Here is a 25,263-nt window from a genome sequence, read left to right as displayed (position 1 = left end):
TCAATGCAGTTAAGAATAAAACCACAGTAAAGCATTTTTCTTATACACCTCTGAGCTATCAGGGATCTACCACTTAAGCATTCCCCACACTTGCCAAGGTATATTTGGGTTCTATCTCCATGAATTCAGGAACCATGTCTGTGTTTTATATGCTTTTGTATCACAAAATCATAGAAGGTTAGGAGTTGGAAAGGACCTGTAGAGATCATCTAGTACAACTCCCCTGCCAGAGCATGATCACCTAGTGCAGGTTACAAAGGAACAGATTCAGGCAGGTTTTGATTGCCTCCAGAGGAGGCTCCACAACCACTCTGGGCAGCCTGTTCCAGGGCTGTCACTCTCACAGTCAAAAAAAATGTTTCTTATGCTTCTATGCTCCTGCTTGTACCCATTGCCCCTTGTCCTATCACTGGACATCACCTCCCAATACTCACCCTTTACATAAACATTCATGAGGTCACCTTCAGCCTCCTCCACGCTAAAGAGCCCCAGCTCCCTCAAACTTTTCCTATAAGGGAGATGTTCCACTGCCTTAATCATCTTTGTGGCTCCACATTGGACTCTTTCTTGACCTGAGTGGCCCAGAACTGAGCACAATATCCCAGATGTAAGCGAACCAGGGCACACTTAAATTTCACTTTCAAGCCAGTACTTAAACGTCATGTTAACAGTGACAGCACCTTTTAAGCGAACAAAATTGGCCTCTCCATATTTCTTCCCCCAAACCCTATTACTTTCAGTTTGACAAAAGCTTTTACTACCAGCACTTTCAGTTTCAGTTTAACAGGGAAGTGCAAAAAAAGAAGAGCAGCTCTGCTTGAGAAAGTCATCTAAAGTTAGGACAGCAACCAGAAGTCAGGGGGAAATGGGAAGAATAAACCAACAAGCCTCAGGATAACAACTTTTGTTTAAAGTCTCTCTCACTCTCCTCTTCACTCCCCTTACTCCCAAAATAGTTTCAACTATGAGCCTGGAAATGAGAATTTAAATTGCTCCTATAAAAGTGATTTGTCATGTTTGTACAGCTTCTAGGAAAATCAGCAGCTAAAAAAGCCTTGCAGTACTCTGGGGAAAAAGCAAAAACCAACAAAAAAAATCCAAACTAAACACCTCCTCCCCACCCCTCAAACAAACACACACCAAAACCAGCAAAACAAGAGCAAACAGAAAACAAGACAGAAACCAAAGCTACAAGATTCTGACCAAGCCCTGTGAATCTGAGCAATAAATGTGTATGCTTAAAAAAAGATTCATCTCAGGGTTGGCAAAAGCATCCTAAGGGCTCTGCACTTGTTTTAATAAGGGAAAATTAAAAGAAAACACAAAAAAAAACAACACAAAATAATCAGTTCAGGGTTTCCAGCCCTTTCTCCTCTTCTTTGAAGTGGGCATTAAACAAGAAACAGCCCACTGTGGTGGAAAGCAAGTTTCCATTTCATGTGGGTTCACCCTCTTACAGAGGAAAAAAACAAGCCAACCAACCCAAATGGTGTTTGCTGTTATTCCAGTGCACACATCAAGTCCTCGCATCCCAGTTCCAGCCACCTGATACTGATGCACCTATTTATGTGGGAGGCACACACAGAGCTGATGTCCTGGGCTTACCATACACCTCCCCTCCCCTTCACAGTTACTGGTTATGACAAAACACATTAAGTGTGTTCAAATGTAGGTTAGAGGAAAGCATCAAAACATCACGTGCAGCACAAGACATTAGTTGGGGGGAAGCAGTGGCAGGCACTATGGTGTTCTTAGAGATCCATTTAACAACAGATGCTAAAAAAAGCCTTTGAGACTTTGTAATCTTTTGGTAACTTAGATGCACAGCTCACCACGGTGCTGGTTGTTTTCCTTTCACATCATAAAAGGCGAATTAGCGTGCTTTTAGGCAAAGGTCATTTTCAAACATTTATAGAAGCTTCTCTGCTAATACACTGCTTATTTAGAGACTCTAGAGATTATTAGTGTTCAAAAGCTAGTGCATTTATTTGCTTACCCTTTGATATCCAGTAGTAGCTCCTTGAAATACACACTGCATTTGCCTCTAAAATGTCGATAATATCCACTAAACTTGCCCCAGTTGCTGCCCAAGATGTACAAGGACAAACCCCAACGAAGCTATTATTTACAAACTTGCATTTAAAAAAAGAAACAAACAAAGCCAGCACCAACTGCTGTTGCTCAACTTTTGTTTATTCTCTGCTCTGCTGTCACTGCATTCACCATTTCCCCTCTGCTAGACATTTCCTCCATGTTGATCTACAAAAGTATCCCTCCTCTCTCTAGCAATGCTACGCTTTTGAGGTTAGCTCTTCCAGGAAGACCTTAGGGACAGGGATTGGGTTATGCACCACAAGAAATGCTATGAAATATCAAGCTGATCACATTCTTTATTCTAAAAGACTTCAGTGTATACATCCGAAGCCTCTTCCTCTGTGCAAGGCTGGAAATGATTACTCTGTGCAATGCAATTTTGCTTTACCCCTTCTCTGACAAATAAACCCTTCCCCATTATAAATATTATTTCTGTTATCTAGAGCAGCATTTCCACCTCTTTGCAAACAGCAACACAAAGCACCTGCAGCTCTCCCTGCAGCCAAATCAAACATTTATGTCAGGCCCTGATCTGCCAGGGCTGAAACAATAATCCAGCGTTTCCTCCCTTCAATATGGAAATCAAGAGAGTCTTTTCTGATTATAACACAGATTTAATACAAAATTCAACACAGAACCTTTGGAGGGTTGAGTTTCTTTTAGAATACCAAGGGCTGGAGACAGTTTATTTTTCAAATTGCATGGTTTCTGAACAGGTGTTCACTGCTCTGCTTTACTATGACAACCACACACAGTATCTATCTGGTGGGGTCCTATTGTTCAAGGAATTGCTCTCTAGAGGAAGGCCATCAACCAGTGTCTTTGCCTTCTTGTAGTCATACTGGTCACAACACACTTTTGGAGGTTACAGGAAGAAAAAAACCTTTTAAAAGGCTGCTTTTTCGATGGAATACCTAAAAATTTAGAGGTAAATAGTGTAACAGTTCAACTATCTGACAAAACACTTTACAAAGAATGCTGTTAATTCCACAGACTAGGAATTACATCTCCTTCCACAATCCTTTTGCTGGCCATCCCAGTATCCTGCAGGCTGGTATTTCATAGGAAATAAGGCACATGATTGGGTTTTTAGAACTAGAGCACTACAGGTCTGCCAAACACTGCTCATACCTTTTGTGCACTGCTGTATTTTGTATTTTCTCCTCCCCTCATCCACCAACAGGAATGAAGGAATCCAAGAATATGGAAACACAGCTCTACAAGGATGCAAGGCTTCCCAAAATGTGGAATGCAGACTGATAACCACCAAAGCTCCGTAACACGCAACTGCACAACACGAAAAGCCAGCACAAGAGCAAATCAGCATCTCCACACTAACAGAAAACAGAGATTTATGACCACAGCCAAGAGGCCAAATAAGCCCTCTGCTCAAGCCATGGAAAAAAAAAAATCCCTGCAGTATGACTGTTCTGTTTCCTGCAGGAAATGAGATGCTTGTATTAGATACCCCTGTGGTTTTCATACTGTAAATGTATCAGCTGGTACAAATCTTCTGGAGGGGACTATTAACTAATGCTTAGAAGGAGAAGTGGCAACAGCAGACTGCTCGTGGCACCTCGGAAAAGTGGGGCTAAGCGCTAAGAACTCATCTCTAAAAGAAAAACACTAAAAAAATCTGAGAGCCAGCAGCTGAAGAACGCATCCCGTAGTAGAGGCGATGCCTGTGCAGAATACACATACCTCCACCCGCTTATTTCCCCTTACACCACTCGCTGCTGCTTTAAGTAAGCAACCTATTGCTAATCAGCACTCCCTTCATTTAAGAGCCGCTCCCGTTCCTCATTAAAACCATCTCCGTTACACATGCTTGGGGAGGATCATCCACAGGCTATGCACATCTAATGTATGGCCATCTTGCGTGCTGTGTTTGTTGGTTTCCGAGCTGCTCGAGGGCTAAGAAATCTCCTCACCGACGCAAGCCACCCTGTTCCAGCCCGGGGCTGAGTCCCCTCCCCGGGAAGCCCCCACTGCTCCCCCAGCCGCAGGCTCCCGCACGGCCGCCTGGGTGGAGCCGCTCGCAGGACAAGCACCAAGCGTCTTCTCCATTGCAAAACCTGGGCCAGGCCGGGGGGGAGGAGGGACGAGGGAGGAGGAGGAGGAAGGAAAAAGGTGTAAATCTATCTGGGGGGGGGGGGGGGGGAGAGCCCGGGGACTGAGGCGGCCGAGAGGGCAGGGCTGGGGAGGGGGAGACGCAGCGGAGAGACAAAGAAGGGATGGATGGAGACGAAGGAAAATGGGGAAAGCCGGGGAGCCCCGCGGGGCACCTGCCCGCCCCGGCACACGCCCCGCAGGCACACGGGAATCCATACACACACACGTATACATACACACGTACCCAGCAGCAGTAAGCGGTGCGTCTGCTTGTACTCCCGCTTCTGCTCCTTGAGCGCCCGGTCGATGCTCTTGCTGACTTTCCTCGCCTCCTTCTCCGCCTCCCGCTCCTCCAAACGCAGCTTCTCCCAGGGTCTCTGCAGAGCCGGCGGCTGGTGCAGCGCCTGCTGCCTCGCCGCCTTCCCCACGCCGCCTTGACCGCCGGCCTTGGGCAACGGCGGGCGTTCGGGGGCCGCCCCGTTACCGCCGCCGTTCTGCAGCAGCAGCGGCGGCCCGTCCGTCTCCCCGCCGGGCTTACCGCCGGACCGGAGAGGGGCGCCGAGGGGCTGCGGCTGCGGGGCGGCGTGAGGCTCCGTCGGCGCTTCGGGCTCCGAGGCGGCGCCGGCGCTGGAGATGGAGCCGCCGGCGTCGCCGAAGAGCCGCGGGCGCAGGCTGTAGCAGAGCCCCATGGCTCGGTGCCCCCCGCCGAGGACAGGCTCTGGCGCGGCGGGGCTGGCCTCAGCGCTTCCCGCCGGCCTTACGAGCCGGGGAGGAGGAGGCGGCGGCAGCGGGCGGGGAGGGAGGGGGCGCCGCGGAGCCCCTCACGGCCCCGCTGGGCCATCTTGCATCTTCCTCCCCGGGGCGGCGGCAACAGCTCCTCAGCACCGATCACCTGACACCGAGCTGCCACCGCCGGGTCCACCTTACCGTAAATACCCCAGCGCCAGCCCACCGCGCACCACCGGCCGCCGGCGGCGGGGGAAGGGCGGGGGCACGCCGCTCGCGCCGCCACACAGGCGTGCGCGCAAACACACACACACACACACACACACACATACACACACACACATCTACACACACCTACACACACACACACACACACACACACACACACATCTACACACACACACATCTACACACACACACATACACACACACGTATACACACACACATACACACACACACACATACACACACACACACACACACATACACACACACACACATACACACACACACACACATATACACAGATACTCACACACACACACACACATATACACAGATACTCACACACACACACACACACGTATACACACACACACACACACACACGTATACACACACACACATACACACACACACACGTATACACACGTATACACACACACACACACATACACACACACACGTATACACACACACACGTATACACACACACACGTATACACACACACACTCTCGCAGCCCGCCCCGCGCCTCTCCCGCACCCCTCAACAGCCTGGTCGTCCCCTCAGGGCCACACCGCCCATGGCCGCCTGCCCCCACTTAGGGGCGAGGGTCTCTCCTCGTTTCCCGCTCCCCCCGCAGGCTGGGAGACCCTCGTCCACTTGCTGCCCGCTCTACCCGCCCGTCCTGTTTGTTCCCTCTTGGAAGGGCCACCGGGCCTGAGAGGTGGCCCAGGTCTGGCCGAGCCTCTCCCCCGCCATCCTCGGGGAGAAGCCGAGGCCGAGGCCTCGCACGGAGAGGTACTCTCAGGCTGCCAGCCCCCCGCCATCCTCACAGGTACAACAGGGCGCTCAGCCCCCGTTACACACTGACGGCTTCTCGCCCACACGCTGACTAACGGTGCTGTGGGAGGAAGGCTTTGGGTGCAACAGTAGCAGAAAATAAGAAAATAATAGGGGGTTGCCGTCTCCCGGCGCTGGCAGCAGTAGTACTCCAGCAGCGTGCTGCCGTGGGCCGCGGCGGTGAGGCTGGTGCCTGAAGCCAGGCGGTTCAAAGGCAGCAGCAGCCCTCCTCAGGAGAAGTCCGGGACAAATCCAGGTCACTCCCGGTGTGGCTCAAACAAGCTCTCCATCTGCTTCAGCCGTCTGTGTGTTCTTCACCATCTCAGCAGTTTTCAGCAGTATTTTGTAAATCTATTTTTTTCAGGGGTGTGTGGCTATTCCATGAAACATTCTGCCTCTAGATCTTAAAGGTTGTGTGTTCGCTGTTATGACTGACTGGGGGTGCTGATCGATACCCGCCTGAACATGAGCCAGCAGTGTGCCCAGGTGGCCAAGAGAGCCAGTGGCATCCTGGCCTGCATCAGGAATGGTGTGGTCAGCAGGAGCAGGGAGGTCATTCTGCCCCTGTACTCTGCACTGGTTAGACCACACCTTGAGTACTGTGTTCAGTTCTGGGCTCCCCAGTTTAGGAGGGACATTGAGATGCTTGAGCGTGTCCAGAGAAGGGCGACGAGGCTGGGGAGAGGCCTTGAGCACAGCCCTACGAGGAGAGGCTGAGGGAGCTGGGATTGGTTAGCCTGGAGAAGAGGAGGCTCAGGGGTGACCTTATTGCTGTCTACAACTACCTGAGGGGTGGTTGTGGCCAGGAGGAGGTTGCTCTCTTCTCTCAGGTGGCCAGCACCAGAACAAGAGGACACAGCCTCAAGCTATGCCAGGGGAGATTTAGGCTGGAGGTGAGGAGAAAGTTCTTCACTGAGAGAGTCATTGGACACTGGAATGGGCTGCCCGGGGAGGTGGTGGAGTCGCCGTCCCTGGAGCTGTTCAAGGCAGGATTGGAGGTGGCACTTGGTGCCATGGTCTAGCCTTGAGCTCTGTGGTAAAGGGTTGGACTTGATGATCTGTGAGGTCTCTTCCCACCTTGGTGATACTGTGATACTGTGATCTTAGCAAGATCTAGTCTCTTACTTGAGGAACACCTGCAGAGTTAACAAACCTCTTTAATCATGTAGTGTCTCTTTGGACTCTATAATGGCCCTGTTGAGTTAGGTCATTGGTTTTTTCTCCTATTTCCCCAATAAGCAATATTATGTTAATCTGGGGCTAGGCTCTTTTTCAGTGATCAATATTGAATTACTTTGGGGCCAGTGGTGCCCAGCAACAGGCACAAACTGAAACACAGGAGATTCCATCCGAACACGAAGGAAAACTTCTTTCCTGTGAGGGTGCTGAAGCCCTGGAGCAGGCTGTCCAGAGAGTTTGTGGGGTTTCCTTCTCTGGAGAGATTCCAAACTGAACTGGATATTGAAATCCTGATCAGCCTGCTCTGGGTGAGGCTGCTTTAGCAGGGGGGTTGAACTAGATGATCTCTTGAGACTCCTTCTAACCCCCACTATTCTGTGATTCCATGACAGCCGTGTCTGTTTATATACAGGTGTATGAGGAAATTGAGGGAGGTACCATTCTCTCTATTTCTTTAGAACGAACAAATTAGAGCAACTTTGCCACAGTTTTTAATTCCTGGATGAAGAAACACAATTGTTCTTGTGACAGTTCTATTCACAGCAAATGATTTAGCAATCGTTCTCTAAAATACGTATTTACCAAGCAGTGAGTTGTGTGTTAACGTTCACAGAGAAGAAAAAAAACTGACCATCAGCCACCAATAGCATAAAATAAATAGATGCTTTTTAACTGAAAGCCTCAACAGTCTGCAACTGCACCACACAAAGGAAGTTTTGCCAGTGACATGTCAGAAGGATCCAGCACACCGTAGATGTTCTCTTTCATCCTTCAAAATTCCTACCAACTATTTGGCAGATGCTTTAGCTCCAAGAAGAGCACCCAGCAGCTGTTGCTTCTATTGTATGTTTCAATATGCAGTTATATAGTATCCTCATTGCAATCCTCTTGCAAAACAAGAGGTTACGTCACATTGAGGGCATGTTTCACCATTATTGCAGCACTGCTGTGTCTTGACCAAAAGGTTTTTACAAACCATAAGGATAAACCATCTCTTAGGTTATGACTGAAAAATCCCAGCTTTCAGATGAAAACAGAGCAGGAATCTAAGTAAGTAGCATTTAAATGGTTGGTCTGGACCAGATAGCTGCAGTCCTGAGATGGTGGCTCTGCACTTTTCAGTGAGAGTGGATTAGAGAGAAGAATTTGCTACTCAGCCAACAATGTAATAAAAACATGGGGGGGAAAATGATGTAATGGTGAGAGCACTTGCAAAAGTTAGGGAGTTCATCTTTGGAGCCCAAATGCCAATGCACATACTTTGTTTTGTGAAGGGAATTCAGGAACAGCATTTGCAGAATCATGGAATTGCTTAGGTAGGAAGAGGCATTTAAGACCATCAAGTTGAACCATTGATCCAACACTAGCAGGTCTGTCACTAAACTGAGCTCCTAGGCACCCCATCGACACATCTTTCAGATCCCTCCAGGGATGGTGACTCCATCACTTTTCTGGCCAACCTGTTCCAGGTCTTGACAACCCTTCTGGGGAAGATTTTTTCCTAATGTCCAACCTAAACCTCCCCTAGAACCACCTGAGTCTGTTTTCCCCTGTCCTATTGCTTGTTCTTTGGGAGAAGAAAATCATGAACCGCTTTCCAGTGGTAAAAGAAGTGACATAATCTGGCCAAATTAGTTCTGGTTAGGTAAAATTTCTCCTAATCAAGTGCTCCTAAGTGTGTAGAGTGTGTGCTGAGTGAGTAACAGGGAAAGTGAGTGATGTCTTCAGGGTTACAGAGGAGACCTGTCTGAACATGCACGGTAAAATGACATGCTTTATAAAGAGTTTTGGAATAGCAGTCAGTGCAGTAACAACTATGGATAGATAGAGTCCTTGAGAAACAGACCACTCAGCCAAACATTGATCATAAATGTTAATCAAAGTAAGTTTGGTCAGAGTTTTTCAGTGACCTACAAGAGCAAGCTGGGTCTTGAGGGAGAAGTATGACTTTTTTTACTTTTTGCTTCTAACTTCTAATAAAGAACAAGTAATCTGTCTTCTTTCTTTCTCCAGAGGAATAGTGATCATCTCTACCACTGATTTACCACAATCTGTGATTTCCAAGAAAAATGAGAAAGCCATTGTGATGCAGTTTTCTGGTCTGAATACCCTTTGGAGAACCTTTCATGGAATAGTGGTCAACATTTTCTAAGGTTAGTCATACAAATCAGAGCTTAATGTTGGCTTAGTGATTCAGTAGCACTAATTACTTATGATTCTCATTACATTAACTGAAATCAGAGTCATAGAATGACCCAGGACTGTTATGTGGGGAAGGGACTTGAATAGGGGTCTCTCTAAAGATTGTCTCTAAACAGCTCTGAAGGCCCAACCTTCCATGGGAAAGTTACCTTAGGTGAGATTATCTTGTCCATCACATCTTGGAAACCTTAAACAATCAGGAGGCTATCACATCTCTGGGGAGCTTATTCCAGTGAATAATTGCTCTCACTGTAAAAGTTATCTGCCTTATATCAAGATGAGACCCTTCCTGGTGAAATTTAGTGCCTTTTCTCTTCTCCATGTGGCTCTTTGTAGTTGTCCTCTTTTTAGTTGCCCTGTAAGTACAGGAATACTATTGTGAGGACCCTCTTGAGCCTTTTCCAGGGAGAAAAGAAGGTCCATCTTGAGCCTTCTCCAGACATCTTTGATCTCCCTGTGGGAAAGGTTCTGCAGCACTTTGATCATCTTTGTGTTCCACTCTATCCAAATCTTTTCTGAACTGTGGGGACAGTTTACATGTGTATGTCTATACCTGTCTGCCTGTCTGTCTATCTATCTGTATACCTGTCTACCTACCTACCTACCTACCTACCTACCTACCTACCTACCTACCTACCTACCTACCTACCTATCGTTAGATCTGAACTTAATGTAAACCACTTTAAACTACTTTTTATTTGTTGCTGTCATTGTGTAGTTCCACCTAAGAAATCAGTGGTTGGAGGTGGTTTCCAGTCATCTGGATATGTCTACAAAGTGGCTGTACTTCAAGGTTTAATAAAATTCTGGTAAGTGTATCTATAAATATTATTCCTGTCTTTACTACTTCTTAAAGGGAGTGAAACGTATCCATTTCTTGCATTTCCTTGTTTCTCCTCCCCACCATAATTTTCAAATCTATACTCTCCAGGAGGCAAGATTAGCTTCACAATAAAATAAAATGAAATACTAGTATTTTAAATACTAATACATTAGGGAGCCAATTTTAACTGCTAAATTGATGTGGTCATCCACTGCTCGCTAGACTTGTGGAATGCTCAGCAACATGAATCTCATAAAGTATTTTAAGCTCATTCTTTAAAGTTTCTGTGTTGTCTCACTGCCCAGTAAATAAAAAAACAGATAGGCAAGTTATTTTGAACTGCAATGACCATTTCTAGTTCCCAGAACATGCAGAGACACAGCAAATCTGATGCCTTTGTTGTTACAGAACAACTGTAACCTTCACTACAGATTTGAATTGCTACATTTACCATTTGCCTGAAGACTCTCAAAGTGGGGCCAAAATGAGGCTTATAGTGGGAATTCAGCTATAGATTGTCGTAACTGTAGAGCAACAGTTATCCAAATCTAAATTTATCAGATCATCTCTCACTCATCACCATGGTATTTTTTTGGTGCCTTGTCACATCCAAACACGACAGCCGTAAAACAATTTACCACTTCTTTTTGGACAGCCCCTTTCATGTAAATACTGTAAACAATTTGGCAGCTTTTAAAGCAGGATTTCAGTTTGTTCCTGATGATAAAAGAGTAAAGAATTTGTATTTGTTAAAAGTGGGGCCATTAGTTCCACTTGTACTAAATTTGCCTTGTGCATGCCATTATTAGACTCTATTTTCCTTTTCATCAAACTGTACAAAATGGGATTTGGGCTGAATTTCCCTTGCTAAAGTCTTTTTTGACCTGGTTGTTGTTGTTTGGTCTAAGTTTCAAAATACCTCAGCCATTTTCTCAAAGATTTTAATGAAAGACAGGCTGTTGCAATGTAGAAAAACTTAGAATCATGGAATCATTTTGGTTGGAAAAGACCTTTAAGGAGATCATTGACCCAAACATTAGCTAACTCTGCCAAGTCTGGTGCTAAGCCATATCTCTCAGCACCATATCTCTGAATCTTTTAAACACCTCCAGGAATGGCCATTTAATCATCTCCCTGGGGAGTCTGTTCCAGTGTTTGAGAACTCTTTCAGTGAGGAAGTTTCTTCTGATGTCCAGTCTGAACCTCCTCTGGTGCAACTTGAAATAGTTTCCTCTTGTCCTACCACTTGTAACTAGAAAGAAGAAACCAACCCTCACATTTCTTCTTTCAGGTATTTGTAGGGAGGTCTTTCCAGAGCCTCCTCTTCTCCAGGCTGAACAACTCCGTTTTCCTCAGCTGTTGCCTTTATGAAGGAACTAACAGTTTATCCTTCATGCATCAGTCATGATGCATCTTTATGCTTTAAGAGAAGTGATTACCAGTACATAGAAGACATTTTAAGCAGTGTCAGAGTAGACAAGCTTAAGGGAATTTACTGCAAGTACTAACATAAGATAAAGTAGGTCAGTCAGCTTGCTTGAAAACTGGGTTCTGAGCAAATGAAGTAAGAAAACAGAAAGAGATTTGCTAACTTTGGGATGAGGTATTTTTATTGAGGTGCTGTATAAACTAGGGAAGGGTAGAAGCACAGCAAAGCATATTGGGGTTTTTGTGTGTGTGCTTAGCAGACTTACAAATAAAGTTAACCTTATCTGTGAGGAGAGACCTCCTCAATCTCTACAACTACCTGAAAGGAGGTTGTGGCTAGATGAGGTTTGTTCTTTTCTCCCTCATAGCAAATGGTATGATGAGAAGAAATGGCCTTAAAGCGCACAAGGGGAGGTTTAGGTTGGATATGAAAAAAAACTTTGTCACTGAAAGGGTTCTCAAATACTGGAACAAGCTCCTCAGGGAGATGATTGAAACCCTATCTCTGGAGGTGATTAAAAGAGAGCGATAGGGTGACAAGGGCCATAGTTTAGCACCAGACTTGGTGGAGTTAGAGAATGGTTGGATCTGAAGAACTTAAAGGTCTTTTCCATCCAAAAGGATTCTTTGGCAACATAATGTCAGAAGCATAGCTGTTGATCTCTCCATAGCCTTCAGCTTGTTGCCAGCCCTAAGGGAATTTGAACAATAAATCTACGAGGCTTGCAGCGATCTCTCTTAAATAGCTTTGTAAAGATTCTTTAAAAGGTCTGTTGAACCATGTTGGAACACAGGGGTTTGTAATGCTTTTTCTGTTGTGATCATGGGTTTTGCTCAGAGAAAAGCTGAACTAATCTAACCAAGTTGTTCCACTTTAAAAACTGCAACTTGCACAATCTGAAGCACAGCATAAAGCCATCCCACCTTTCTTCTATGATGAGGAACAATCCTGCTTGTTACAGATCTGATCCAGGCAGAGGGAAAGGACGTGGCTTCAGGAGCACTGCTATTAAAAGACTCTGATCCTATTTTGCCTGTGAATAATGTATGCATCTATGGCATGCCACGTTTCTTTTAAGTCAGGGACACATGCTTTATCTGTGCAACCTCAATTCGTTCCTGTATAAATATTCATCATGATGCAGTCTTCAACTTCACACAAACAACCTCTCCAGACTAAGCTGTTTGTTTCGGGGACTCTCTGCTCCTGATGTGAACAGCTAGCAGAGCTGTAAAAGAAGTTTCAGCAACTATAGGAACTTCTGGAATCTTCTAAATTAATGGGGGAAAATACTTGAGAAGATATCTTTAGATTAGTGCTCTAAAGCAAAAAAAAAAACAACAAAACCCCAAGCAAACAAACTAAAGGAAAGCAAGAGCAGAGAAGTGAAAACTGAGATGAGATGATGTGTAAATGGAGAACATAAAATCACAGACTTGTTTAGGCTGGGAAAGGTTCAACCATTAATCCAACACTACAAAGCCCACTGCTAATCCATGTCCCTCAGCACCACATCTATGCATCTTTTAAACATCTCCAGGCATGGTGACCTCCACCACTTCTCTGGCCAGCCAGTTCCAGAATTTGACAACCCCTTTGAGGGTTGTCCTAATGTCTGAAACTTTCCTCTAATGTCCAAGGAAATCATATGTCCGTAGAATCATAGAATCAGTCAGGGTTGGAAGGAACCACAAGGATCACCTAGTTCCAACCTCCCTGCCATGGGCAGGGACACCCTACACTAGATCAAGCCAAAGTCCCATCCAGCCTGGCCTTTAACACCTCCAGGGACGGGGCCTCAACTACCTCCCTGGGCAACCCATTCCAGGCTCTCACCACTCTCATGCTCAACAACTTCCTCCTCACCTCCAGTCTGAACCTACCCATCTCCAGCTTCTCTCCATTCTCCCTAGTCCTGGTACTCACTGATGTCCTTCTCCAGCTTTTTTGTAGGCCCCCTTCAGATACTGAATGGCCATGAGCATAAAAACTTAACTTGGATTTTAATGCTAAACAAATTTATCTTTCCATTTCAACAGATAATCAACCTAAACAATGTATTTGGTGATAGAATAATAGAGAAGTCTGGTTTGGAAGGGAGCTCTGGGCATCATAGTTCACAAGTGCAGTTTGGAGGCTAGAGGGAATGACAGTACAAGCAGGAATAGACAAAATTTGGTTCAGATTTTTTTTTTCAATGAAAACTGCCAGAACTGTTAAAATCAGAATATTCAATCCAAAAACTAAATCAGACTAAATCAGCACTGACTGTTCCTTCCAAAACTAACCACTTAACAGGACTGAAATAGCTATGAAAGGAGGAATAATTAATCGGTGCTTGTTTCAGAAATCACAGCATTGGAGAATGGTTTGGATTGGAAGGGATCTTTTAGAGATCATCTAGTCCCATTCCTTTTCATGGGAAGGGTCACATCCTGCTAGACTAACCTGCTCAAGATCCCATCCAACACACCTTTAAACACTTCCAGGGATGCAGTCTCCATCCCAGGGATGGAGTCTCCATCTCTTTCAGTGCCTCACCACCCTCATGGGGAATAATTTCTTCCTAATGTCCCATTTAAATGTCTTCTTCCAGTTTGAAGCCATTACTCCCTGTCCCATAATTCCATGCCTTTTTACAAAGTCCCTCTCCAACTATCTTATATCCCCTCTATGAACATTGGAAGGCTGCTATAAGGTTTCCCCAGAGCCTTCTTAAGGCTCAACAACCTCAACTCTTTCAGTCTTTTAGCATAGCAGAGGTGCTCCAGTCCTCTGATCAATTTTTTAGCCTTTCTATGCACCCACTCCAATATGTGTGCTGCTTATGTTGGAGACTTCAGAGCTGGACCTAGCACTGAAGGTGGGGTCTCAACAGAGTGTGGCAGAGGGGCAGAATTTCCTCCACCACATGCTGCCCACGCTGCTTCGAATGCAGCCCAGGATACAGTTGGCTTCTTTGGGCTATGAACACACATTGCTGGCTCATGTTGAGCTTCTTATCACCCAGCACCTGCAAGTCTCTCTCTATCCATTTATTAAAATATCTTTAACTGATATTTGTGTAAAGATAAAAATATTGAAGAGGTTTTAACAGAAGATGAGATAAATGTTCATGGATTTTTATGGCTAGCAAAATTAATTATGCTTTCTTTCTACTGAGAAATCCACTCAACAGTGAAACCCCCAGTGCAATTTTTATCACTGTTATAATAATTTCTTAGTTATATGTTCTCTATATTCCCAGTCCTAATTTAATTTAATTTGCCTATGCTTTAACATGGAAGAAGCATTCTCATCCAATTGTTTTCCATTGTTTTCTCCTTTCTTAATTCATTACCTGAATCCTTAGCAGCCTTCCTACACTTCTCAGTGTTGGCATAGCAGAGAAGTTTGGATACCTCAAGAAGCATGACTTCTGCATTTTTTATTGCTGGAGAGAGTCTCTCCCTTTTAAGCAGCTTTATACCAAACCCCAAACCTAGATGGACAGAAGCTTTCCTCTCTTCACAGAGAGGATCATCTGTTTTCCTCATCTTCTGCTTTTCACTGCTTGTCAGCCTTTATTTGTTTCTTTGAACAGAAATACCAAGAATACAAATAGGTTTAAAGTTGAAGTACTACCAAAAATAAGCTGTAACTAGTCATACTGCCTTGTTAATCCTCTATGTGTACCTGAGTGCTCCTCAGGGCAACACACCTTCCCCTACATGCTTAGTTTCAGGTGAACATCTAAGTATCTAAAGGGTGAGTGTCAAGAGGATGACACCAGACAATATTCAGTGGTGCCCAGTGATAGCACAAGGGGTATTGGGCACAAACTGGAAGCTAAGAGGTTCCATTTGAACATGGGGAAAAATTCTTTTTCATGTGAGAGTGCTAGAGCCCTAAAGCAAGCTGCCCAGAGATATTGTGGAGTCTCCTTCTCTGGAGAGATTCAAAACCCATCTGGACATTGTGATCCTGGGCAACCTGCTCTGGGTGACCCTGTGTTAGCAGGGAGGTTGGCCTAGATGATTCTAGAGGTCCCTTCCAATCCCTATCAGTCTGTGATTCTGTATTAGCGTTAGATTTGTACAATTTCTCGTGAGGGGTAAATTTTCAGCCTTACAGATCTCCCACAAATGAAATCCTGTCAGAGACAGTTGTTAGTAGCTTCTCTATAGCAACCTAGAATGAATTTTTTAGTCATAGAATCATAGAATCATCCAGGTTGGAAGAGACCTCTGAGATCATCCAGTTCAACGTATCACTCAGCCCTATCCAGTCAACTAGACCATGGCACTAAGTGCCTCATCCAGGCTTTTTTTGAACACTTCTGGGGATGGTGACTCCAACTCCCTGGGCATTCCAATGGCAAACCACTTTCTCTGTGAAAAACTTCCTCCTAACATACTTCAGGCTCTTCTTTTAAACAGATTCTACTCAGGTGATACAATGGAAATATGGAGAAGTTTGGTAGGCTTTTTTAATTAAAGATTTTTATTAAACCTTCATGCTTATTATTAAATCTCTCTATAAAGCAAAAGTGTAGTAGAGTCCCTGAATACCACAGTTTCTCTTTAGTAGATGCCTTCTTATGGTTAAAGTTCATTAACACATGTAACTATTAGATAATGTTCATTTATACCTAGGTATACCTATTTATTTATGCAGCTATTATCTGTGTGCTAGCAGCAGAGACACTGTGAGGATGTGAAACTATGCAGAGAACATTATTCTTAAGAATACACAAAGGGACTTTATATTTAGAAAAGAGAAAGAAAATTACAAAACTCCCAATTACACAGAAGCAGCTTCAAAGAAGCATGTAAATGCCAGTGGATAATAAACATGATCAATATCTAATTTAACACCCACACATATTTCTACCCTTATAGATGGCTTTTATACCTCAGTTTTACTCTGTTTTAACTGAGAGTGTCACTATTTTCTGTCTGATGTCACTTTAGGCGTATTACAAAACAATGTGGTGACAAAGCTTCCTGGCTGTACAGCAATTGGCTTCTGCTTTCTGTATATTAGTTTCCCTCCAGTGGCTGTTAGGAGCAACTTCAGGTTAAACTTGAGAGATTTAATTGAACATTAGGTAGGTGGGGTTTTATTCCTTTGCCCATGCCTAAATGGCCTTAATGAGAGCTTTAGTGGTATTTAAATACGAATATGGAATTCAGTCTTTCTTAAAGGGATATTTTTTTCATTCTAAACGTGAAGCACACAATTTTCAGTTCTGTTCTCATGTCCTAGATTATGCATATCTAGCAAGACCCTGAAACCGGGTCAGAGAGGAAAATGAGGGTGAAAAGCAAGCTACTTACCTCATATGAGCAGGACTCACCACTTTATTTCTTACATTGTGATTCTTGTGGCTATTCTGTGCTGTTCTAGACCTGTAATAGTGATGAGTGACAAAGCCAGCATTGGAATGTGTCATAGACATTTTTAATTGTGCACATTATACCCAGAAAGGCAATTAAGAAGTGTGTGTGTGTGGGGGGAAGGGTGCTAGAAGCTCTGGGAGGTTCATTATTTCTTCTGATAATGCTTAATAACTTCCTGTGATGTTAGTGAAGGAACTGCATCCATCATTTCGTGTGAAATGTATTCTCTCTGCCTCATTAATTTCTTTATTATTCACCAACATTGGTTGAATAGTAAAGTTTCATTACTGCTACATTACTTGCTTTAAGAAGAGTGGTAGCAAGGTAAAATTGGGTTGTTAAAAGAACAGCTGGGGAGCAAAGCTTGGATTCTGTAGGCAAGGGTGGGTCCTGGGGCTTTTAACAGAATCATAGAATCATTTAGAGTAGAAGAGGTGTTGAAGATCATGGAATCCAACTGTTAAGTCAGCACAGCCAGGTCCATCACTAAACCAAGTCCCTCTGCATCATGTCTGCATGTCTGTGGGTTGTCAGTGAAGCAGAATCTAGTGGGAGGCCTGTGGCTAGTGCTGTTTCTCAGGGGTCAGTACTGGGTCCAGTCTTTGTCAACATACTCATCAATAACCTGGACAAAGGGACAGTGTGGACCATCAGTGAGATTGCTGATGATACAGAAGTGAGAGGAGTGGCTGACACCCATCAGGCTGTGTGGCCATTCAGTGAGACCTGGATAGTTGTGTTTTCAGCTCTGCAGAGAAGGACCTGGGAAGTATGGTGGGCAACAATTTCATCATGAGCCTGCATTGTGCCCTTGTGGTTGGGGTTCCTTAAGAAGATTATGGCAAATAGGTTGAGAAAGGTTCTCTTCTGACTCTGCTCTACCCTAGTGAGGCCCTCATTCTGGGCTCCCTAGATCAAGAGAGACAAGGAACTACTGGAGAGAATTTAGTGGAGAGCCACTAAGATGATTAGGGGACAGAACATCTGCCTTATGGGGAAAGGCTGAGAGACCTGAGTCTGTTTAGCTTGGAGAAGAGAAGACTGAGGGAGGAGTCTTATTAATGCTTATCAAAGGGTGGGAATCAGGAGGATGGGTCCAGGCCCTTCTGTATCAGGAACAGTGTGGCCAATAAGACAAGGGAGGTTATTCTCCGCTGTACTCAACACTGGTCAGGCCACACCTTGAGTGCTGTATCCAGTTCTGGGCTCCTCAGTTCAAGAGAGATGTTGAGGTACTGGAACGTGTCCAGAGAAGGGCAACAAAGCTGATGAGGGGCCTGGAGCACAATCCTGTGAGGAGAGGCTGAGGGAGCTGCGGGTGTGCAGCCTGGAGGAGGCTCAGAGGTGACCTCATTGTTGTCTGCAACTACCTGAAGGGAGGCTGTAGCTGGGTGGGAGTCAGTCTCTTCTGCCAGGCAACCAGCAACAGAACAAGGGGACACAGTCCCAAATTGTGCTGGAGGAGGCATAAGCTTGATATTAGGAGAAAGCTGTTGCCAGAGAGAGTGATTTGCCATTGGAATGGGCTGCCCAGGGAGGTGGTGGAGTAGCTGTCTCTGGAGGTGTTCAAGAAAAGACTGGATGAGGCACTTAGTGCCATGGTCTAGTTGATTGGGCAGGACTGGGTGCTAGGTTAGACTGGATCTGGATGATCTTGGAAGTCTCTTCCAACCTGGTTGATTCTATGATTCTCAGTGGTGTGCTATAATAAGACAAGGGACAGTGGACACAAACAGGAACACAGGAGATTCCAGGTAATCAAAAGAAATAAACATCTCTCCTATGAGGGTGGCAGAACACTGAAACAAGCTGTTTCAAAGAGGTTGTGGAGCCTCTGTTTCTGAGATCACTGCCTGGAGGTGTTCCTCTGTGATTGATTTTAGGTGATCGTGCTTAGCAGTGGGGTTGGAGTAGATGATCTCCAGAGGTCTTTTCCGATCCCTGAAATACTGCAATACTGTCATTATCCTCTGTCTGAGGCAAAAAACCCCTTTTCTTCAAAACTGCCATGTTATCTTTCTCTTTATCTTGTGTTTCTTTTGATGCAGAAAAATTTACATTACAGAAGAAAAGTGCCATCTGTGAGAGCTTTTCAAAAAACATCTCCAGAATGTCCCTCTACATTCACACTTTTCTGTTGCTTTGATCACATATCTTGTGTAGTGTGCTGCACAACAGAAATCCACAGCCTTTTCCAGAAGCTTGCTCATATGTGCAATATAACTATAAAGACATATTGCACCTTTTAATTGTGCTAGAGTTTAGTCCCTTTAGATGAACTGATGGGCTGTTCAGCTTCACAGCAAGCACCTCTACTTGGCAAGGTAACTCTTTGGGTAACAGGAGATTCTGCACAGGCTGTTTCTGAAACACTGCAGTCACGTCAGTAAAGGCAAACTAGTTTATTTGGAGAGATCACAATATCTCTAAAGTAAGAGGGAAGAGGTCAGTTCATCCAGAATCCACCATCATAGCATAACAGAATCAAGGTTAGAAAACACCTTTAAGATTGCTGTCTACAACTACCTGAAGGGAGGCTGTAGCCAGGTGGGAGTTGGCCTCTTCTCCCAGACAACCAGCAACAGAACAAGGGGACACAGTCGGAAGTTGTGCCAGGGGAGCTACAGGCTGGATGTTAGGACAAAGTTCTTGCCAGAGTGATTTGCCATTGGAATGGGCTGCCCAGGGAGGTGGTGGAGTCGCCATTCCTGGAGGTGTTCAAGAAAGGGCTGGCTGAGGTGTTCAGTGCCATGGTCTAGTTGGTTGGACAGGGCTGGGTGCTAGGTTGGACTGGATGATCTTGGAGGTCTCTTCCAACCTGGTTGATTCTATGATTCTATGCTCATCAGGTCCAACTGTGCTGAAGTGACTGATTCTTGCCAGAAGTTCAGTATATGCAAATCTTATTCTTATCTCTCTGTAAAGCAGTGGTGTCCTACAGCATCCTTTCATGCCTGTCTACATGAAATGTAGCAAATAGCTTGTGAAGGGAGTTCACAGTGAAGTGTGAATATTTCTCATGGTCATGACTAAAACCACTGTGCCACTTCTTCTTCCATTAGAAGAAGCTTCTTCCCTGAAAGAGTTATGAGGCTCCATAGGAAGGATTGGTTGAATCACCATCCCCGGAGGTGTTAAAAAGATGCAGATATGTGTTTAGCACCAGACATGGTAGAGTTAGGTAATGTTTGGACATTATGATCTTGACAGGAGTTGGGGATGGAGAAAAGAAGGCTCCAGTGAGACTTTATAGCAGCCTTCTAGTACCTGAAGGAGGCCTACAAGAAAGCCTGGAAAGGATTGTATACAAGGGTTTGTAGTGATAAGATGAGAGTGAATGGGTTGAAGCTTGAGGAGGATAGATTTAGACTGGATATTAAAAAGAAATTCTTTACATTAAGGTAGGTTTTGGAGGTGTTCAAGGCCAGGTTGGATGAAGCCTTAAGCAATTTGGTCTAGGGGAAGGTGTCCCTGCCCATGGTAAGAGGGTTGGAACTAGATGAATATCCCTTCCAACCCCAACCAGTCTATGAATCTTAAAAGTCTTTTCCAACCAGAACAAATTTAAGATGTGGTTTAGACATTGTCAGGATATAGCACCAGAACATTTACAGTGACATGGAAGAATGAACAGATTTGAAACATGAACTGAAAAACCTCAAGATGTAAACAAACTTGTCACAGAATCACAGAACTGGTTGGAAGGGACCTTTCAAAGTCATCTAGTCCAATCTCCTTGCAGTCAGCAGGGGCATCTTCAACTAAATCAGGCTGCTCGGAGCCCTCATCAACCTGACTTCAAATAGTTCTGGGGAGGTAGGTGCTATCAATTCTCTTATTTTAATCAATAATTATTAATAGTAATATTGATTTAATTGCATTTACTGATATATCATTAGTTGTATATGAATGTATCACTACACATATACTATTATATCACACATTTTAATAGGTAGTACAATGCAAATTCATTATTAATTTGAGCTATCATTAGTACTGACACTTGATCTATTAATATTTCTTAATAGAAATAATATTAGGTTAAATACTATTCCAAAAGGAAAGATTTAATCCATCTTGATGCCACATTCTGTTTCTTCTTGTTACATTGTGCAAGAAGCAACGATTAAGGCAGGATTTGATTCTCTCAGATTCAGATATCCAAGGATAAGCACACAAAACATACCCTGCCAAAGGGAACAGAATGGGATAGCTGCAGGTTTTCAAACCCTGTGCCTGCTGCCGGTCGCTGAAAGCTGGTACCAGAAAAGAAGTGTTTATTTTTGTTTTAGAGAGGAAATAAACCAAAACGGCTCCCTGCTGTGCTTTGGCACTTTGCCTCTCTCAGCGCTGGCGGAGCGGCAAGCATCCCGCAGTCTTCCTGGAACAGCAGCAGGGCTTCAAAGCAGGGGGTGAGATCCTACATGGAGAAGAGCTGCTGGAATTCTGCTGACACTTGGTTTAGTCTTGCTCGCACTTCTCTCTAGCCCACCCAGAGTGGGGTCTTTGGTCAAAGAGAAAAAAAACGTGGGGAGCTGCTGCTTGGGCACCCCAAAGGGTGGCTGTGGAGCCTGGGCTCTCCACTCCAGCAGTCACACAGGAGAGGCAGGGCTTGTTCGGACCATTTTTCAGTCCTAGCTTCCTGCCAACATCAATTAGCTCATCTTATTTTGAATTGTTAATGTACTGGGGCAGGTCACTCTACCTCAGCTCTGGAGGTGACATGGTGCAACACTTAGTGTTGTCAGAGCAGGAAACCTAGGGGTTGTGCCTTGTAATCCCATCTTAATAATCACTGTTACTGCAGTGAAAGAACAGGGTTAAATGCACACGTCATGACCCCAGTTGCTTCTTAAGTGACTGAAAGAATCAATTTCCATTTGTCACATCCATTTATTCTTTACACCCCATTGATTATATTATGTACAGGGTTCTGATCTGTTTCTGTTTGAAAATGACGTATTTTGCTTGGCACTTTGTAGCTTCAGCAACATAGTTATTTACAAGGAAGGTAACTGATACTCTGACCTACGCTCAGATCTAAGAATAGAGCTTACAAAACCTTGTGCTTTGTGAACTCGGTGCCTCAGGCTGGGTTCAGGTAGTGTGTGTTTATCTTCAGCGCCTGGCTGTTCTGTCAATACCTGATACACTGTGTTAAAAACCAGCTACTATGCTGCAGCAAGCCCCGTGAAAGAGACCCAGCACAGAGATGTTTGGCTTGACTGACTGCAGAATCTGCTAGATGCAAAATTTAGATCCCACATTTAAAATTAAGTGATTAGCTTTTTTTTTTTTTTTTTTTTTTTGGTCATGGATTAGCCAGTTTGGTTTGAGTTTAATTTCTCACTCATGTAGCACAAGTACAGGTTAAGTGTTGATGTACTGACATGGACAAGGACTTGGAAGTCCTGGTGGAAAACAAGGTCACCATGGAACTGCAGTGTGCCCTTGTGGGCAGGAAAATCAGTGGTGGCCTGTGATTAAGGAGAGTGTAGCCAGCAGGTTGAGAGAAGTTCTTCTCCCTCCCTACTCTGCTCTAGTGAGGCTGCATTGGCAATACTGGGCCCAGTTCTGGGCTCCCCAGTTCTGCATAGTCCAGCAGAGGCCACAAAGATGCTGAGGGAACTGGAGCATCTCTTGGAGGAGGAAAGGCTGAGAGACTTTGGGATGTTTAGTCTGTAGAAGAGCAGACTGAGAAGGACTCTTATCAATGCTGATCAGTATCTAAATGTTGGGGGTCACGATGATGGAACCAAAGTTCCTCCAGTGGTGTCCAGTGACAGGACAAGGAGCAACAGACACCAACTGGAACAGAGGAGGTTCCATCTGAACATGAGGAAAACTTCTTTCCTGTGAGGGTGTCAGAGCACTGGAACAGGCTGCCCAGAGAGGTTGTGGAGTCTCCTCTGGAGAAATTCCATGACTCTTGGACATGGACATGACCCTGTGCAACCTATTCTGGGTGACTCTGCTTTATCAGGGAGATTGGACTAGATGATCTCCAGATGTTCTTTCCAACCCCCACCATGCTGTGATTCTGTGAGGTACTGTAATGTGTAACTTATGAAGAAGAGGCTCCTGCTTTGCAGCTGTTGAGAAGGGGATGGTGTACACTTGTGAGTTCTGTGGGGCCATTCAAGCTAGAACAGCACCCCACGTGTTTGTCATATTGTGGACTTCATCATGCATGGTTTGTGTTGCCTAGAGAGGTTGCAGAGTCTCCTTCTCTGGAGAGACTCCAAACCCACCTGGACATTGTGATCCTGTGCAGCCTGCTTTGGGTGAACCTATTTTGGTGGGAGGTTGGTCTCCAGAAGTCCATCCCAGACCCCACCATTCGGTGATTCTGTGAAATTTAACATCATTTTTGTGATGATAATTGCTCTTTATGTGCTAATTTTAAGGCTGTGATGGTTTCTTGGTAATGCTGATGTGATTTAAAAGTAGTGTTTGACCTCCAGTTCCATTGTCTGCCTTGAGGCACTTCAACAACTTGAAGGAAGCTAAAGAATCCCAGTTCCCTCAGCTGTTTCTCATAGGAACAAACCATCTTTGTTTACCTTCTTTATGCCGGTTTTAGTACCTGGATGTCTTTCCTGTTGCGAGGGGAAGGTTTAAAACAACTAACATCAGAACTGGAAGAAACTAATCACAGAATCATAGAATGTCAGGGGCTGGAAGGGACCTTAAAAGATCATCCAGTCCAACCCCCCTGCCACAGCAGGATCACCTATATCAGATCACACAGGAATGCATCCAGGCAGGTTTTGAATACCTCCAGAGAGGGAGACTCCACAACCTCTATGGGCAGCCAGTTCCAGTGCTCTGTCACCCTCACAGTGAAAAAATTCCTCCTCATGCTTCCATGGAATGTCCTATATCTCAGCTTCCACCCGTTGTCCCTTGTCTGTCACTGGTCATCCCTGAGTTGGCTCCATCCTCCTGGCACTCACCCTTCACATATTTATAAACAAGAATTAAGTCACCCCTTAGTCCCCCTTTTTCCAAGATAAAGACCCCCAGCCCCCTCATTCTCTCCTTGTCAGAGAGATGTTCCATTCCCTTAATCATTTTTGTGGCTCTGTGCTGCACTCTCTCAAGCAGTTCTATGTCCTTCTTGAACTGGGGAGCCAAGAACTGGACACAGTACTCCAGATACAGCCTCACCAGGGCAGAGTAGAGGGGCAGGAGAACCTACTAGCCACATCCTTTTTAATACACTCCATAATGACATTGGCCCTCCTGGACACAAGAGCACATTGCTGGCTTATGGTCAACCTCCTATTAACTAGGACCCCCAGATCCTTTTCTCCTTCACTGTCTTTCAACAGGTCAGTCCCCAACCTATGCTGATAGGTGGGGTTGTTCTTTCCCAGGTGCTGAACTCTACACTTGTTGAATTTCATTGAATTTCTTCCTTACGAACCCTCTAACCTGTCCAAGCCTCACTGAATGGCAGCACAGCCTTCTGGTGAGTCAGCCACTCCACCCACTTTGGTGTCATCAGCAAACTTGCTGGCAGTGCACTCTGTGCCCTCATCCAGGTCATTGGGGAATATATTAAACAGAACTGGTCCCAGTACCAACCCCTGTGGGACCCCACTAGTTACAGGCCTCCAACTAGACTCTGTCACATTGGCCACAACTCTCTGACTTCTTTCCTTCAACCAGTTCCCGATCCACCTCACTGTCTGATCATCCAAACCACAATGGATGGGTTTTCTGCCATCTGTAGTGACAAAGTGGGGCAAAAAAGGTCTTGAAGATGGACACTTCATATCTTTCTTCTTCATCATCTTGTTGTTGTTACATTTAGTATTGTTGTTAACAACATTATGGTTCTTGTTATTGTTACTATTATTCCTGGTATTCTTGTTATTGTTGCACTTGTTACTGTTTTTTCTTGTTGTTCTTCTTATTGTTAGATATCACCACTCAGAACAAAAATATTCCTTCCATTGTAGCCAACCCTTTCTGTGTCTACTGTGAAATCACAGAGACCTTCATCAGTATTGTTCTTTTTGTGTTCAGATGACACCTTGGTGGATTCCTGTTTTGGTTTTTTTTTTGCCCCTGTATCTTTACATAGGTTCATTTACTAAATAACCTTAGACAGAAATAGAAAGATGTGGGGACAGAAACCATTTTCAGTGCAATTGGTCTCCAAAGACAGAAAACATTTCCGATCTGGGAAGAGAGTAAATGGTGATGGGAAGGAAACTTTGCCTTCAAAAATTAAAGAAATTTAA

General features: G+C 44.8%; 1 protein-coding gene across 1 annotated transcript in view; it reads right to left on the bottom strand.

Annotated features, from left to right (window-relative positions):
• Positions 1 to 5,148, bottom strand: part of GNAL (G protein subunit alpha L) — a 247,645-nt gene extending 242,497 nt beyond the window's left edge. The window contains exon 1 of the mRNA XM_064150235.1: positions 4,451 to 5,148. Coding sequence (XP_064006305.1) covers positions 4,451 to 4,895 — 445 coding nt within the window. The 5' untranslated portion in view covers positions 4,896 to 5,148. The remainder of the gene's footprint in view (positions 1 to 4,450) is intronic.
• Between the last annotated feature and the right edge of the window lie 20,115 nt (positions 5,149 to 25,263).

Source organism: Pogoniulus pusillus, chromosome 10 (assembly GCF_015220805.1).
Source record: "Pogoniulus pusillus isolate bPogPus1 chromosome 10, bPogPus1.pri, whole genome shotgun sequence".
NCBI lineage: Eukaryota > Metazoa > Chordata > Aves > Piciformes > Lybiidae > Pogoniulus > Pogoniulus pusillus.
Note: the sequence above shows the minus strand (reverse complement) of the source record. Positions and strands in the feature narration are given on the sequence as shown.